The sequence below is a fragment of the Pomacea canaliculata genome, linkage group LG10 (assembly GCF_003073045.1).
Source record: "Pomacea canaliculata isolate SZHN2017 linkage group LG10, ASM307304v1, whole genome shotgun sequence".
NCBI classification, from domain to species: Eukaryota; Metazoa; Mollusca; class Gastropoda; order Architaenioglossa; family Ampullariidae; genus Pomacea; species Pomacea canaliculata.
Window position 1 is genome coordinate 21249860 of NC_037599.1, and position 17174 is coordinate 21267033.

Genomic DNA, 17174 nt, shown 5'->3' on the forward strand with positions numbered 1-17174 from the left:
ACATAAAACTATAGAAAAGAGCAAAAGTCATTTCTAAAATTTATTTTTGTAAAACTGTGTGCATACCTGATTGTGCAAGTGTTCACCGACATCAAGCTACCTCCTCTGCTTTGCAACTCTCTGCGGCCTCAGATTTCAGGCATTGTCTTTGTGAAGAACTTGTTAGCAATTTGTGAAATTAGAAGAAACAGCAGCCTCACAGTCATCAACTCTGCTATTGCTCCTGAATTTTATGCATTTATTGAAAACAGACGAAAAATACACTGAAATTAAGATTTCGTGAGTATGTATGTAATAAGAGTGAGCATGCAATGTGAAGATATGGCACCCAATGGAACACAATGTGTAAAAAACATTGCAATGATCTTAGTGTACTTCATACATGTAATACTGTTCTATCTATCTTTCTTCCTTACCCCATACATTATTTCTTCTACAGGCAGAATTTGACATTGAGTAAACTGGTAAGTAACGGAGTAAATCCTTATGAGTCAAAATAGGATTAAAATATTTCAATAATTAAGTTCCTCACTGATGGTTTTGCACATAAGGCGAGGTGAGAGGAGTTACACAGGCACGACATCAGCACATCATCAGAGTCTATCACCACACAGTCTCCTCACTTAACACCTTGCTGGGTCGTCTTCTTCCTTCTCTGCCAAGAGGATTTGTGGCAGGTTTTACATGTTTAATCATTAAAGAATATATTTTCAATTTCTTTTCTTCCTGACCATTTGATGCAGAAAAGTGAGGTGTCTAACACCTCGACCCTGTAAAGGTTAGTGGAAGACCTTTACCTTACCTTCTGTTCTTCAACAAATAAATAAGTTTATTTATAGAACACCTTTTCTCACCTGATGCATATTACTATACCCGTATGTACAGAAAGGTAAACATATGTTTCCTGATTTATAAGTTAGATCAAAACAGAAGAAATACCAAAGAGCACTGTGTGTTGCTCTCTTTTTCTCTGTGTGTGTGTGTGTTCATGAGCAAAGAAACAAAACCACAGTGGTAGTTTAACAGACGAGGATCTAGTGAAGTTAGAAACAAGCATAAGAGTGTCCCATGTCTAGCACTGTCATTTACTGAAGTTGTTTTCATGTTTCTATACTAAACCCACTCATATATACTAATATATATACCTGATATATATATATATATATGTGTGTGCTACATATAATTATCTTGAAATAAAAAAAGTCAATGAGAAGAAAATTGTTTAATAAAAGGTAAGCTAATAAGAGAAACTCACCTGACGTGACTTGAGTGTGTTGGTGAAATTCTTCTCAACCCTACCCACCAGCGGACACTCGTCTTTCTTATCTCTTTTCGTATAATTTCCTGTGCATTACAGCAAAATTTGTTACATAATGACATAATAATAATAGTTTGCTTGTATAGCGGGTGCCACTATTCACATGAAGACAAGACCAGTTTGCTCAACATTAAGAGCAGGACACACTCATCACACATAAAACACGAAAAACGTGAAGCTGTTGTTCGCCGATAAATTGAAATAATGCAAAATTTTAAAGAAGAGTAAAGCACTCAGAATGAGAGATTTTCAGTAAGAGCTAACAATAAATCACGAGCACATACATACATCAGCTGCGCTAATGACCATCGCTTGAACCATTGTATAAAGGTTGAGTATCAATTAAATTACCTTGTTCCAAAGGATAGAGATCAATCAGCAACAGTCTGTTACACTCCTCTCATAGTCAAGTGTGTCAAAAGTTAGTGATGAGTATCTCATGACATTACTCACCCACATTCATACAAACATACATGCTGAACACGTGCGAGTCATATCGTGACCCACTTTGCCGTCTGATTGTAGGTCACAAAGAATATCAGAAGAAAACGAAAGCAAAGCAGCAAACATCTCCTTTATGTGTAGTTAGTTACTATTTAGGTAAAAGTGCCCTTTAGTCAGTTTCTACCTAAATAAAAACATTATTTTAGTCATTATATATACACAGGCACAACATCTAAACTAATATTATCATTAACAAAGCAAACAGCCGGATATTCAGGTGACTGTGTCAATGAAGAGAGTAAAAGACTACAAGTCATTGTCAAGTTAAAATATCCAACAAATTTACTTACTAGTTCCTCTAAAGAATTGATGGAGAGCAAGTCGGCTTTGTATCTCTGGCATTCCTTTCTGGCATCAGACCATGACCGAGTGTTTGTTGACAGCTTGTAGCAACCATGATTGAACAGAAGCCAGTCTATACCACAGTACTTCTCTTCCGTTCTTGTCGTGTCTGTTTTATTTGAAACGGCACAGAAGTATGCACTTTTGCAGATTCTACAATGTCTACAATATACATCAAAAGTCTAAAGTAAATATCAGTTTTAAAACACGTTACTCACCCGAGAGCACCAACAAAGGACGAACAAACACCTTTTGATACAAACGCCGATGATTGTGATAAAAGCAATAATTTGTGCAGAGATTTTTTTTCATTTTCAAATGATTTAGGGTCATTCTTCTTCAACGGGCGTGTTGGAGGTCACATCGCACGAGCTGCCAACCTCCCCTTCGATTTATGATGAGTACTGACAAGAAAAATACCGATTCTCAACTTTTTCATGGTCAAGATGATCTTAGAATTTGAACAGTTGAAAGTGACTTAGCCTACAAGCCTTTAAACATGGAAAGTGAAAAAATACTTTATTATGTAAATTTTTTTGTTTTAAAAAGTTTATTATGCTATGTAATGTAAATAAAGGATCGAGTGTTGAGTACCCAGACCTGAATTTGATTGTGATTCTTAGGATTTGCTCTTTTAGTCAGTCCAGTTTTTTCTGCACTCTTATGGAATACACCATTGATACATGTAATGGAGTTGGTTTTATCCGGAATAACTAGGTTGTTGGTTTTAATAGGTGCAAAGCTTAGTGGTAATTTCTGTTAAGACAATATCGTCGAGGTTTTGGGTGAAGAGAGTTTTGAGTTGCCTTTTTTTTTATGAGGCAAAATATTAGGATTATTTTAAAGAATTTTAAACAGCGTCTTTAGTGTGCATTTATTGACTATGAAACATTTAAAAGATCTCTAGTAAAAAAACTTTTTAAAGTAGATGTTAATGGATATTTTCTCAGTGAAAAATATGTATTCCAAAGCAAAATCTTGCGTTGAGGTAGGCAAATATCAGTCAGGGTACTTTACAAGTTTATATTTGGTACGGCAAGGGGAAGATATTTCGCTATTTGCTTTGTTTTTAAATGATTTAAATTCCCCTTTTCTAGAAAATTTTTATTGTATTGAATGAATCTATTTCTGTGAAAAATGACTGATGATGATGTAGAAAACCTACATCAAATGTTTATACTTTTGGATGCTTATGACATTGTAATATGTTTTGAATCTGAAAAAAAATACAAGAATCATTCAATATTATGTTGGTATATTGTACCAAGCGGTATTTATTTATCGGTTAATATAAAGAAAACTTGTACCAGTGTACCATTTGAGACGAATTTCACTACATTCTAGTATGTGATTACTTCATGAATTAAGTTTCATTTCATAAATTTATTTGAAACATCTGCATGCAATTAAATTTAAGTCTTTTCCTCTCCACTAAAAAGAATATCCTGAAAAAGTATCAAATTTATTAATATTATTTCTGATTTATTGTTAATAGGGTACAAAGTTATAAATTTCAGCCATTATAAGTATCATTGTTAAACTTTCCTATTCATCATATACACTTCTGTATTACTTGTATTTATCTTTTGTCTTATGGAAATTTATTCAGCTTTGTTTGATCCGAACGTCTAGAGTATACTTTAAATTTCTCCATACTTCTAGTCTGGTGAATGAAAAAATTAAATGTCAATGTCAATATTATCCCAACAAAAATGTGAACATACTTGTGCTCGTGGGTTTGGATAGGTCTGCTTCAGCAAAGTGACTGTGGCACAACAATGTTTTTGAGGACCTTATGCAATACATTACACTGTTTCCAACATGACTGGTGCAATGATATAGCACAATCGGAAGATCTGAACACAGTTTTAATAGCTGTGTACAGTCTGGAAGATATTTATGAGACCACGTTGTTACAGAGAAGCATATTTTAAATTTTGATTTAGATGTCGCTCATCAGAGTGCATCAACATCACTACAACAATGATTTATCCCCTACCCAGCTGATCTGCCTCCGATGAAAGCACGAGAATGATAAAAGTGATGTGTAACTGTGCTGCCTGTGACAATTATTGACCACATGTTGATTTGTTGATAATACAAGACCATTATGTTTAGGGCACAGATGGAGTCACGTGAGTTTTCTAGGTAGCTCTCAAACAGCCATCAAGCAACGGTGTATTTGTATCTAGTGTTGACATACATATGTGGACAAGTAACAGTGTCAATATATAAAATGTAATGGCATTATATTGTTGCCGTTGATTCCCCCTTTCAAACAAACCTGCCTTGGTCTCTTTCTCTCTCTGTAGATAAATAAAGTTGTAAGCTTGTTTAAGATCTGAAAGAAAGATGATTTCTGCATTCCAGTGTGTGTATGTGTTTAAAAACATTGACTGTTTGTATTCATCTTCTGACTGCGCCCTCAACACTACAACTGATGGTCAAGGATTCAATTGAATATCATATCTCAACTCTCAGAGAAATAACAGCCTTCCATGTAACTCAACCGGCAGATGTATGCAGCTCAGTCAAGTTGTATTGTCACACAAATAACAAACATACATATTACAAGATTGCGGCACCCACCTAAAGACTTCTCACAAATGAAGCCATAAGTGTACGAGCATGGCAGATCATTCAGTTGTCCACGTGAAGAAATCTCGACACAGTCTTTATCATTGCCTTTGTTATTAGGTTCACCCCTTTCCCACGGCCTTCATTCAAAACAGTTTACATAAACATCGCAACCAAGTACAGGCACATAGTCAAAAGTCAATCTGGCCTTAAAATAGGGTAGAGCAAATTGTTTACGATTAATCACTTTTGTTTGTTATTACAATAATGTAGATAATAAGCCTTTCACTATTTTGTCCTTCACAATGTTTTTCGCAATAATTTTCAAAATAGACAAATGGAATAAATACAACGTCGAGCAATGAAACCGCTTTTCAATTAATGTACTTACAGAATGATTTTTAATTAAAAAATAAAAGAAGAAAAGAAGTGGAACATACAAGTCAATGTTTCCAACATAAGAACAGAGTATTACAGGATTACATAATTAAAAGTATGCATTCTTGTTGTCTACATCAGGTGGTAACAGTGGGACAAACTCTCCCACAATTAAGATGTGTGTGTGTGTGTAGGGGTTTCAGTTTCTTCAACCCCAATGGACCATGGAGGTGTATTGATGGACTGATGTCTGTATGCCGAGACTCACTCTTGGCCTCTTTCGAAGTGATCCGCTGTTAGTCTCGGCGAGCCGTAACAAAGAATGTGAATAAACCGGAAGCTATGTCGTCTAATGCCTTATTTTAGCAGTTAACTGGAAAAAAATTGTCTGCCAGCAGTCCATGGATATTAGTTCGTGAATGGACTTTCCGTGCAGACCAAGAGGTAAGCCTAGAGGGCAACAACTAGGGAGAAAGTCGGGGCTCTATCATTCGGAGACCCGTTTCTGTTGTTTTATACCAATTAAAAAAAAGACTACAGATAGCACACAAAAAAATGTTTCACACTTTAGTCCGATGTCTTCTGGGTATTTCTACATTTTGTAAAATGGGATAGTTTCTTAGTGCTGAATGGTAAGTATGTAGTAGAACTACACTTCACATACCGTGTACAGTCTTCAGGGTCAGTACAATCACACGATTACATTCGTTCAGCAATAATAATCATAAGGAAGGTTCCATCCTGTTGGTGTTCAGCTGAAAACAAACATGACATTATGAACAGAAATACTGAAGTTTAATTATGGAAAGATGGTTGGAGTGACTCACGTGACATGGTCTGAAAAGTTTACAGTTGAATCTACCCACTTCCACGTGTTGCTACGAAGCGGAGTCCTTTGCAGTCCCACCCACCACCTTTTGCTCCTCTTTCTTAACCATGATAGCATTCCTTTCTGAATGGAAGAATAACTTTCATCGTAAAATAAAGAATAAAAACTGCAATATAAGATACCTGCAAAAATTATTTCTTGCAGACAAGTATAATGTTATAAGTGAAAGTTTAACTTCACGACTCTCCCTTCTAAACAACGTGATATTGAAAGCAGACAGTGAACGAAAGATAAACGTTTTAGTGGCATTGAGATAATAATGTCTTAATAACAGCGACAACTTTCACGACAGTCACCATACACACTGTTGTTTGTTTGGTTTATGTATATTTATAATTGTCATTTGCCCATATTTTTTTCTTTTCATCTGCTCGTCTGTTTCACTGTTGACATCTTTTAACCCTGCATCTTGCAACGGATTTTATGTCTTTTATTATTTCAAACTTTACTTTTGTGACTAGAACACCTTTCCGTGTTCCAATTGCCCACTGAGACAAATAAAGTTGATCATTGTCAGTCACGCACTTCGTGTACAACTGTATATGGATATCTACACACACATTTTTCAATTCACAGTTTTATATATATATATGTGTGTGTGCGTGTATGTACATCTATGAAACTCTAAAAGCTCTCTTCACACACAAACACAAGCACGCGTACGTACATATCCACAACACGCACCTCACTCACATACTCATTTATGCACTCATTTATTCCGTCTTCAGCTCAAATATACAACCAACTCATGGATACAATACGCACATAAATGCAGATGCCCAAACTGCTTGCTTCTATTCTAGAGCGTCCCCTTTGTATACTAATTATAATAATAACAATAACAACAACTTCTGACTTAAAAAGCACAAGTAGGAGACACGGACAGAATACGAAAGACAGAAAAAGAAACAACTGTGCAGACAAGTGATAAAAGATAAACATAGAAGACAGAGGAATCGAGAATATGCAGTAAAGATGGAGACTGTCATAATTATGCAGAGGAAGACGAACAGGCGGAGTAGACAATAGACTACCATCACAACTATACTACACATTATGTACAATATATGACATACACGTGTCTTATCACAAGCGACATTATGAATGCATACAAAATTTCAATATTTGTGAGTGTGAACTTATGTACAGGACTGAAGTCCTACAAATGTAGAAGAAGAAATGGATGTCGACATTTTGTGTTATTTTTAGCCTGTGTTGACGTTCGTGTAATGTTCTAAAGTTACCATTGGCAGACACAACAATTTTCTGAGATGGATGCTTTGTATTTCGTGTACTTCGTATTATTGAGCAGAATCCAGCAACAACACGCACCTGCTCGTCTATAGAGCTGATAGACAAGAGTTCACTTCCTTTGTCCTGGCAACTCTTCTGTGCATCCCATGACGACAGAGTGTGTGTGAAGTACTGATAGCAAACACCACTCAGCAGATGCCATGTACCACCACATCCATTTGCATTGCTCGCTGCATTCGCCGGAAACAGACAGGAATTGTTTAACTAACCTATTTTCAAGAGTTCTGTAGCATAGTTATCATGTATCCTCACCGATGACCTTTGACCTCTCTTCCATTTATTTATTCTGATGTTCAAGAACCACGAATATATTTTACTGTTGTCACGTGTCAGATACACATTTAATGTATTTTGATCTAAACAGCACCAAACATATTTCGACAACTATAACTTATAACATTAATAAACAAAGCACCGACTGCGCTTCATGTTATTTATTAGATACATCAAAACTACATCAGTAATGTTATACTCAGAATTGTTTGGTATTTACCTTTAAACTCGTTCCTCTTTCAAGACAGGGAATGTTCTAATTCTTTAGCTTATTTTTATAGTTTATTTTCATATAAAACGTTTACCTGCCCGTTTCTCACAGACAAAGTAGAGAGAAGAGTTACACTGGACATCATTCAGCAGACCGCTGTAGTCCATCTCTGCACAGTCTCTGGTGTCCTCGCCATCGGTAGACTCGCTCCTGTCCCACGGTCTTCAAGTGGATGTCAGCCATGGTATACGGGGAACAATCGGAAAAGAACAATAACATAAACCTATTGGCCTCGAGTGAGAAATAAAGTAGGGATAAATAATAGCGAATGACCAAGAAGTTGTCCAATGACAGTTTGGTCCTACAAACATTTTTATATACAAATTACTTTTAGAAACCGAAGTAAATGATAGCTTCTGATGGATCTGTAATGTTTCTATCCATAATTTACAAATCATACTGAACTATTCATTACTTTAAAAAAAAAGGAATACTTCATCAGGTTTACGTTTAGTCGGTACAACTGGCATAGTGTAATTTTATTGTTATTTTGATTGAAGATTGATCAATTTTGAGATTTTATAACACTGAAACCTGTAAAGTTTTGGTTTACTGCCGACTGACCACCTCCTGCTAAAGCTGACATATTTACAATGCCCTTCAATTGCCAGGTATGTGTAGTCAAAGGACCCTTTCATATTTTTACTACGATTTGTATGAGCGGGAAAAGAAATACGAATGTAAATAATGGCTCACGTGGTTTCGTTTGACAAGTTTGATGCAGAATCAAGCCATTTCCACATGGCCGTGACTGCAGAGGTCTTTTGCATCTCCACCCACCATTGTTGGTTCTCCCTCGTCATGTTCCACAGTATTTGAATCTACATTTAGGAATTATATAATAACTCATGATAATTCATACTTAAGCAATAACATCACTTGAATAAGCATTTCGAAAAATTTTGCTTACATTCTACTAAAGTAGCAAAGATAATACTTTAGATTCCTTTTTGCTAAAAATTGGGTATTTTCGTTTATATCATACTCGCAGACCATGATTTTTTGCTCGATGGTCGGACAAGAAGAACGGTCTAACCAAACCGAGGGAAAGGCTCCGAAAAACAAGTCTTATAGTTTCTGCGTTGTACATGATATATTTAAAAAATTAGTTTATAATGTTAATAGTCTCGGACACACAGAAGATGGTTCTCAATAAATGTTATTCCAAGCTGGAGGAAATCAATCTCTAAAGACTCACTGGCTCCTTTTGGTAGTTTGATGATAGCAAGGTGCCTCCATTTTCTCTGCAATAAGTCTGAGCTGTTGACCAGTTGGCAGAAGTCCGGGACACATAATAACAAGCAGAGTTCAGTTGGACCCAGTCGGACCCACAACCGCCTGTTGCTTGAGTTACATCTGATTATAGTAGAACATAAATAATCTGAGTCTTTGAGCACACGCTCAATCATAGCTTGCTATATAAATAATAATATCAATCTTACAAATGGTACTTTACATTTCTTCTAAAAATATGACTTTTTGAAATTGAATGTTATCTTTTTATTTTATTTGTTGCAAGAAATAAAAAAATACGAGCATGTGGCATTATAACATATAAACATACATGTAAGTAGGAACACTTTATTTGATAACAGTAAGTTTCACTGAGCCAAGATAAAGTAGATTTTTTTCAAAAAGGAAGAGAACATGGCCCACCCGGTGTAAGGGTTGTCCACTCACCGCCATAGGTAAGAAACAGGACAGCACCTGCTACTATGATGACATGGCACAGCATCTTGACTTGGCTTCAAGTGCACTCAGCATAAAGATGGCTGAGTAAGAAGAAGTGAGACTTTCTGACGGAAACAAGCGTCTAGACTCTAGAGGTTGGACGTGGCTACGCGAAATTAACTTCAGAATCACGTCGATGGATTTTAGGACTTAGAGCACGTTATCATGATAAGCATCCTTCCTGCCTCATCTCCTCTTCCGCTTTTTTACTGCACACACGAACACACACAGAGGGTTGCTTCTAACTCAGTGTGTATCGCTTGTATATTCTCCTTCCTAATACTTTGTTTTTTCAGTGACACGAACGAGTGGTCAACTGTGGATTGCAACCATTCAAATATCGGGTGGTGGGGTTGTGGGGGTGTGGGGTTGTGTGGTGGTGGGGTGGTGGGGTTGTGGGGTGGTGAGCGATGATCATGGTGAAGGCTGGACACATCCGTGCCTCTGTGTGACCTCACTACACAGTATGACGCTGTCTCTCACTACGAGTGATCTCACTACACAGTATGACGTTGTCTCTGACGACGAATGACCTCACTACACAGTATGACGTGTCTCTGACGACGAGTGATCTCACTACACAGTATGACGTTGTCTCTGACGACGAGTGACCTCACTACACAGTATGACGCTGTCTCTGACGACGAGTGACCTCACTACACTGTATGACGCTGTCTCTGACGACGAATGACCTCACTACACAATATGACGCTGCCTCTGACGACGAGTGACCTCACTACACCGTATGACGCTGTCTCTGACGACGAATGACCCCACTACACAGTATGACGCTGTCTCTGACGACGAGTGACCTCACTACACTGTATGACGCTGTCTCTGACGACGAGTGACCTCAACTCTCCTGTGCCAAATACTCCAGGCTTTGTGGGAATATTTTTGCTACCTATCGCGAGCTCGATGTCCACTACTACTACTACTACTGCTATATTTACTAAATTTCGCTGACTTTAGTTGCCTTCTACTACATCCACCTTCTCGGTTGTTGGTATATCACTAGAAGTATACAACGCTTAAAAGAAAAGAAATGAAACACGAAAAGTGACACAGGCTTCACAAACCTCTACAGTGAAGGCTTCACAACTACTGTGTGATCTTCACTCTACAATCTCAGTTTCAATCACTGCAGTATAGGCTTCACTCTACAGTGTAGTCTTCACCACTACATTGTAGGCTTCACTCCACAGTATAGTCTTCACCACCACAGGGTAGACCACTCTACCGGGTAGGCTTCAAAACTACTGAGAGGGCATCACTACTAAAGCAATTAGTAATTTCTCCCTCTCCAAAATAAAATAACAACAACAACAAAACACAAAAACACAGTAGCCAGCGACGAGCTCTTGTCCATCTTCACCATCTTAAATGTTAGGGAGCAGCAGTAGTCAGACCTACATCTTCAGGTCTTACACAAACAGCCTCTGCAACATCCTCCACCTCAGTCTTGTGTAGGAGAGTGAGTGTATGTATGTGTGCGTCCCCAGAGCTGTTAAGTTTTGTTTACTGGTTTCTACTTTGCAGCTTTTGTCACCTAACGTGCCAAACAAATTTAATAGCTAATACCTGGTAGCCCCGAATGTCAATACTCCTCCATCAGGGTGTAGACAACTAGGCACCATTTTTCAGTGACACAGTGTTACACAAATTTATTCTCATCACCAAAGTTTGCTGGTTTTATATTCCTGGCGTATTATGTATCAAAAAACTTCAGCTGCGTGCAACTTTATGTTTTTGTCAAGGTTCCCACCTTCGTTATAAAAGAAGTGCGAGTGCTTGGAAACTGCCACAGAGCCGACTGCCCTCTAAGGTAACACTTTCATTTAAGCCTTGGTTCACAAAGCTGGAAATAGAGTCAGACACAAAATTACAATTTTTTTCTTCACACCATTTAGTTGAGATAACTGTGTAAAGCCCCATTGCTCTCTTCTGGACCAGTTATCTCCAGAATCCTTCTAACCACCCAGCAGTGAACAGAGGCGGTCAGTTGTGTGTGACAGACAGGGATGCGCTCTGCCTCCCACACGCTTGACTTAGACATGATGAGCCACTTACAGTTTACAGTCCGCATGCCCACATCTCCATAAGAACTTTGCCTTTGACTCTAATGTTATTGCAGTGTTTCCCCTTGTAGAGGCAGGCTCAATGCGCTGTGTTCACAGGACTATAAACTAATAAAATGTTGGAAACCTCCGGGGGAATGTATTCCTGACACTAACACCATGTTCCCACATTGGTTTTTGTTCAAGAGTTGCTGTTCGTTCCAAGACAACATCGCAGGATGCTGGTGCCGCTGGTTATGTCCCTAGTAGTGGTCTGTTGCCAAGTAACACCGTTAGATGCCACGGACGCGTCCATCAGGACGTTTGGAGGTCAGTTTATTGTTTACATCAAACTTTGTACCTGAAGCCAAGAAATACATGATTATTTTGAGGATTTTCTGTGAACAGCTGTGCGTAATGTCTCTTCATATCTAAAGAGTTCCTTCGTCCACTTTATTCTCTAAAAACTTTTAAAAAAATAGATTACAGAACTTCGATGCGGGGGCAGTTGGACAAATATCTAGCTTGTTTGATGCTTTCCTGTTTTTTTTCTGTCTGCAGAGTCTGGCCCTGTGTGTACAAGGAATGGTAAGCGCTGTGTCACACAGGCCAGGTGCGACAACACCAGCCATGACTGCGTCTGTCCGGCCGGCCACAAGGGCGACGGCACCATCGAGTGCATCAGGGACAGTGAGGACTTTGTAGAATGTGTAGAAGTGTGTATAAATGTGTGTGTGTGTGACGCATGCGTACATGACCACACCATGGCGTATCCTTTCATTTTACCAATTTATTGCTGTTCCAGTCCCTGTTTTATACATTAAATATACAAGTTTCGTTTCAGTCATCCGGTCGCCAGTTTTTTACTTTGTGTGTGTGTTTCCCATTATTTGTCTGCTGATCTCTCAGACCAGGAGCTGTGTCTGTCGCTGTCTGATCCTCACGTCCGGACGTTTGGGGGCGCTGCTGCCACCCTGGCCTTTCCCTGCAGACATCGCTTGACCCGCTTCACCACTCCCAACACTGCCGGCAACCCGGGAAGTGCCGTCTGTGCTTTTGAGGTTATTGTTTCAGTGTTAAGACTTAAGAAAGTGATGGCAGAATTCGGCTGCTCTGCCTAGCACTGAAAAATATTTATTTATGTCTCTATGTTAATAGATGTCACAAATTGTCTGAGGTTAGAGATGCCAGTCATTGAATCTGAACCTGTGACCATACCAACCTCATTGCATTACTGATGAAAACTGTCTTTCTGATACAATTATTTTTTCACTATTCCGTGGAGTAATTAGTCAAGTGTGCAAAAAAAATGGAAAGCAATTGATAAGGAGCATATTATTAATTTAAAAACATAAAATATCTTTAAAATAGTATTATTATTACAATGAACATCAACAAAACAGGCAAACAGAAGTAGCCAGCTTGTAAGAAACCTGGAAATTTTGAAATCAATTCCGTGAGTCAGCGAGTATCACAGGTGTCACAACCATTATGTTCAGGTGTTTGGAGTGAGCATAATGACGGCCGATGGCAGGTTTTACGAGCGACAGATGGAAATAAGTCTTGCAGTGGGCGACTTTGTCGACCAGGAATTCGTGCAAGCTGACATCAGGAAAATGGGAATAAATCAGAAAAACGTCTTCGACGTAAGATATTCCTTCATCCTCACACCCTTACCTAAGTCCTGTACTAACAACATATGTAAGTACCATATCTACCTGCTCTGTCTATGAGGAGGTCCAGTGGCACAACGGTCAGCAACCAGAGGATGGGTTCTGGGTTCACATCTCGTTTCAGACATTTTTTTTTCTCTGCAAGTGGCGTTTGTTTAGGCTGGCTACTTTGCCATGATATATCCTTTGCTCTGTGTTAAACACCAATTCCTCCAACCCTGTTATATTTTATATGTACACGTGCTTACACTGGCTTTTTCTTGTAGACACCGCTTCACCCGACACAAGGAATATTTTATAGTGAACTTTTTTTCCACGTTGAATGTAGGAATGAGTAATAAAGCTGCTACTGAGAGATGTGTTTAACTATGTAATAATTACCAAATTTAACAATTTAAAAAATAAGTTTTACTTAATGAAAACGGAAGAAATAGAACAGAAGAAAGTATTGAAATCTGTCAGTTGTTTCATAAAATATGGAGATGAATTTAAACAAATTTTGTACAATATTTCCTAATGTTTAAGCTAACATGGAATACAAATTATTTATTTAAGAAAGATTCCGAAAGATCCAGAAACCAATGTTGCGATATGAATTAATGTATGTGATGATACATACCTTGTATTTATATATTTATATGTACTTGCTAAATGTAGAAACGAAGACAAATAAGTAGAAAAGGGGGTAGCACGCGTGTCTAAATGTCACTTCAGAATCCATTGACATTTGTGGTGTCAGTCAATGAATCTGAAACTGTTTACCTACAAACCTCATCACGTGACTGCGCTGATTCAAACCTCACTCATAACCATACAGTTTTTTTTCTTTTTATTTGTCTCCTTTCTCTTTCTTTTTTAAAGTAGTACTGGATTATGTACATGTGTGATACACTAATCACAGTGTTAATACATGTACAGGTGTAATAAAGCCACTCTTGTACACCTTTCCCGGTCTGTGTAGTTCTTCTTCAGCAATAAAGGGCAACTTACACCATGGGGTAGCACCGTGCATGACACCTGGAACGGAGTGAACATCTTCTGCACCTTTGACTTCGAGAACAACTTCGCCATCCTGGAGGTCAAGGAGTGTGACGTGCGCTTTAAGTTTCGCCCCCATAATTCCACTGTATCTGCACTCATCACCCAAATTCCTGGAATCACCATCGCGGTAAGAACCTTACTTGATTCTGAATTTAATTGAACTTCAGTTTGATGTTGTGTTTACAATGTTCCTGTGTTTTCTCGTCAAAGCACGAACAATGACCGCGGCGAACAGGACATGGGTGAGAGTCATGAAGCTTCCATCTCTGTTCTTCGCTGGAAGGCGTGTGAGGAAAGCAAGATGAGAGTTATTGAACAAATTATGCAAAATTCATAAATATGATTATGCAACCAATGCAAGGTTGACATGTAAAATTGTGTTGTGACAGATTCTCCGTAGTTTAGGGAGTATGTATTCATTATATGACCTTTTTCCCCTAGGTACCTCGGAGTGCGACTTTCACATTAAAACATGGCGGGTTCCCTGCCTCCCTGTGTGGCACACTTGACGACCACCACAACCTGTACAAAGACAAGGCGGCAGAACTGGGCTTTACCGACCTTTACTTACTACTTACCTATCAAGTTCTCAAAAGTGCAATTCATCAAAACGTGTAAGTCTTCCACACTGCCAATGTGTACACCTGAACAAAGATTTGTTGAAATGTGTAAAGACCCTCAGAATATATCAGAATATATATGTATCGGAAATTTCTTGCTTGCCACATTAATAAATTGTATCATCATTCTGTTAAACGCTTGAATACTTTGTTTCTCCACGAAGATGTAATGTCTTTACAAGGTGCTGTTCAGACGTTAATTTAATTATTCACAGCATAAACCTTTTAAGACTTTTCCATTTTATTGAATTTTAATTTTAATTTTTGCAACATTCGTGTTATCTGCTGAAATATTTTTCCCACAGAGTTTCCTTTAAATATATGCTGGAACATTTTTTTCATGGAGATTTGCTATCATATATTCTTCAATATATTTGATATACTCTGACATTATGCATAAAAATATTTAAAATCAAACTTTCTATTTAATTTGGAAAGACAGAAAGAAAGAAAAAAATATTATCTAAACTTACTGTAAACTTTATTTCCCTATTTTTTCAGAGATGACATTTATCATTCGGAGTGCACGAACTCCATCAGTCTTCTCAAGGGTTGCGGTGACCAGGTGAAGGCCGTGCAGGTGTGCGGGTCATTACTGGGAGAGAGGAAGACCCTGCGGTGCCTGCTGGACAAGGCTGTGAACCCGATGGCGACGTTCGTGAACTGCTTGCAGAGCGTTTGCACGGGTAGTCACTCGGCCTGCCAGACCGTCCAGAATGATGTCAGCGGCTGTCACACCTCGAAACTAATCAAGCAGCTTACTTGTTAGATACACACCCGCTGGTCCGACCTCACCAGCCCTGCCTCCTCTTCCTGACCTCTTCATGGCGATGCTGCTGCTGGTGCTGCCTCCCTGGCCCAGACTGTTCCAGACGAATTGTCAAGCAATAAGAAATCCTACATTCTTCGAATAAAGTCATGAACTACTATATTATTTGTTATTTTGCTGTATATTTGTTCTGGTGGTGGGCTGTCCGGTAGAGCAAAGGTTAGCGCTTGTCTATATATAGTAAGGTTGTCCTGGGTTCGGATCTTGTCTCGGGCACGCTGTTCTTTTTCTACATTTGTTTACAGGGGTGGGTACCTTGCAGAAAATAGCCTTAACCATCAATCTCCTTCCTTTCCTGCTGTCTTGTTCTTTTCTTTATTTCTCGTACTAGCTAATAATAGCAATGTAGCCTTAACATGATTTTGTTCTCCAAAGACAACACACCCAGCTGCACTCTTAAAACATGAACATTCGAGAAAGCTGCAGTATTGAAGATTGTTTTTTTACTACCAATCCGCCAGATGATAGCACTGTTGGCAATGTCCTCAGCATTCGAGGAGAGGGGAGGGTCTGATGTTTCAGCCAAGCCAGCAACTAATAATAACAAACAACATAATTACACTCACAAGCATGTTCTCAGCGCTTAAGACAAGAAGGAGACATGGACAGAACACGAAGGACGGAAGGAGAAACAACTATGCCGACACGTAATAAAAGACAAACAAAGAATACACAAAGAGAAATCAGGGAACAAATAATAAGAATACAGAGCTTGGTAAATCTGCAGAGGAAGAGGAGCAGGCGGACATACAACTGACTGTAAACACAACTATTGACAACTGTGTTGATTGGTATAATGAGTAATGCTCGTGGAGCAGATGTGTTGTCAGTGCACGTTTAGAGGATTCCATTGTGGGTAAATGGCGGATATACAAGGGAAGAGAGTTTCACTAGCTTGTTTGGGTAAACACTGTTTTGTTTGGGTAAACACTGTAGACCAGCTTGTTTAGGTAAACTCTGTAGACCAGCTTGTATGGTTAAATCCTAGAGTAGAGACTAGCTTGAATGAATGTCACATTTATTAGGTGAAAATTCAATGAAAGATACAAAAATTTGACAAGAGGCACTAAACTCAGCAAATATTTTTACTGTCTGTTTTAATTCTCAATTACCTTAACATTAAGCAAAATTACACCATAATTATCGACTCAATGTATTTCTGAACTTTTAAAAATTTCTTTTCTTCGTGCTAAGATACTCTCTCAATTTGTAAAGGAATACTTACAATCAGGATTCAGGGGGAGATATGTACATGATGTTAGATAAGGTTTCTTATTCTCTGAACATGCACAGTAGAACGAATAAGTTTATCACTTTATTTCCTCCGCCTCTAAAAAGCAATGTTGTTGTTGTTGTT

General features: G+C 38.4%; 2 protein-coding genes across 3 annotated transcripts; one reads left to right on the forward strand and one right to left on the reverse strand.

The window, feature by feature from the left end:
* Positions 1 to 1254: 1254 nt before the first annotated feature.
* Positions 1255 to 9685, reverse strand: LOC112573991 (C-type mannose receptor 2-like). Of its 2 annotated transcripts, none has more exons than XM_025254755.1 (8): positions 9547 to 9685; positions 9065 to 9222; positions 8563 to 8687; positions 7901 to 8028; positions 7341 to 7492; positions 5947 to 6071; positions 2113 to 2273; positions 1255 to 1344 (listed from the first exon to the last, which is right to left on the reverse strand). In XM_025254755.1, exons 1-7 carry the CDS (start codon positions 9599 to 9601, stop codon positions 2177 to 2179), a joined length of 840 nt encoding a protein of 279 aa, XP_025110540.1. In that variant the 5' UTR covers positions 9602 to 9685; the 3' UTR covers positions 1255 to 1344; positions 2113 to 2176. The 2 variants fall into 2 exon arrangements, with proteins under 2 accessions (XP_025110540.1, XP_025110539.1); XM_025254754.1 differs by having other exon boundaries at positions 9523 to 9660.
* Positions 9686 to 11324: 1639 nt separating this feature from the next.
* On the forward strand, positions 11325 to 15917 carry LOC112574599. The gene is made up of 8 exons (XM_025255787.1): positions 11325 to 11422; positions 11862 to 11984; positions 12216 to 12344; positions 12564 to 12715; positions 13154 to 13300; positions 14289 to 14495; positions 14810 to 14982; positions 15490 to 15917. Exons 2-8 carry the CDS (start codon positions 11894 to 11896, stop codon positions 15755 to 15757), a joined length of 1167 nt encoding a protein of 388 aa, XP_025111572.1. The 5' UTR covers positions 11325 to 11422; positions 11862 to 11893; the 3' UTR covers positions 15758 to 15917.
* Positions 15918 to 17174: the final 1257 nt, after the last annotated feature.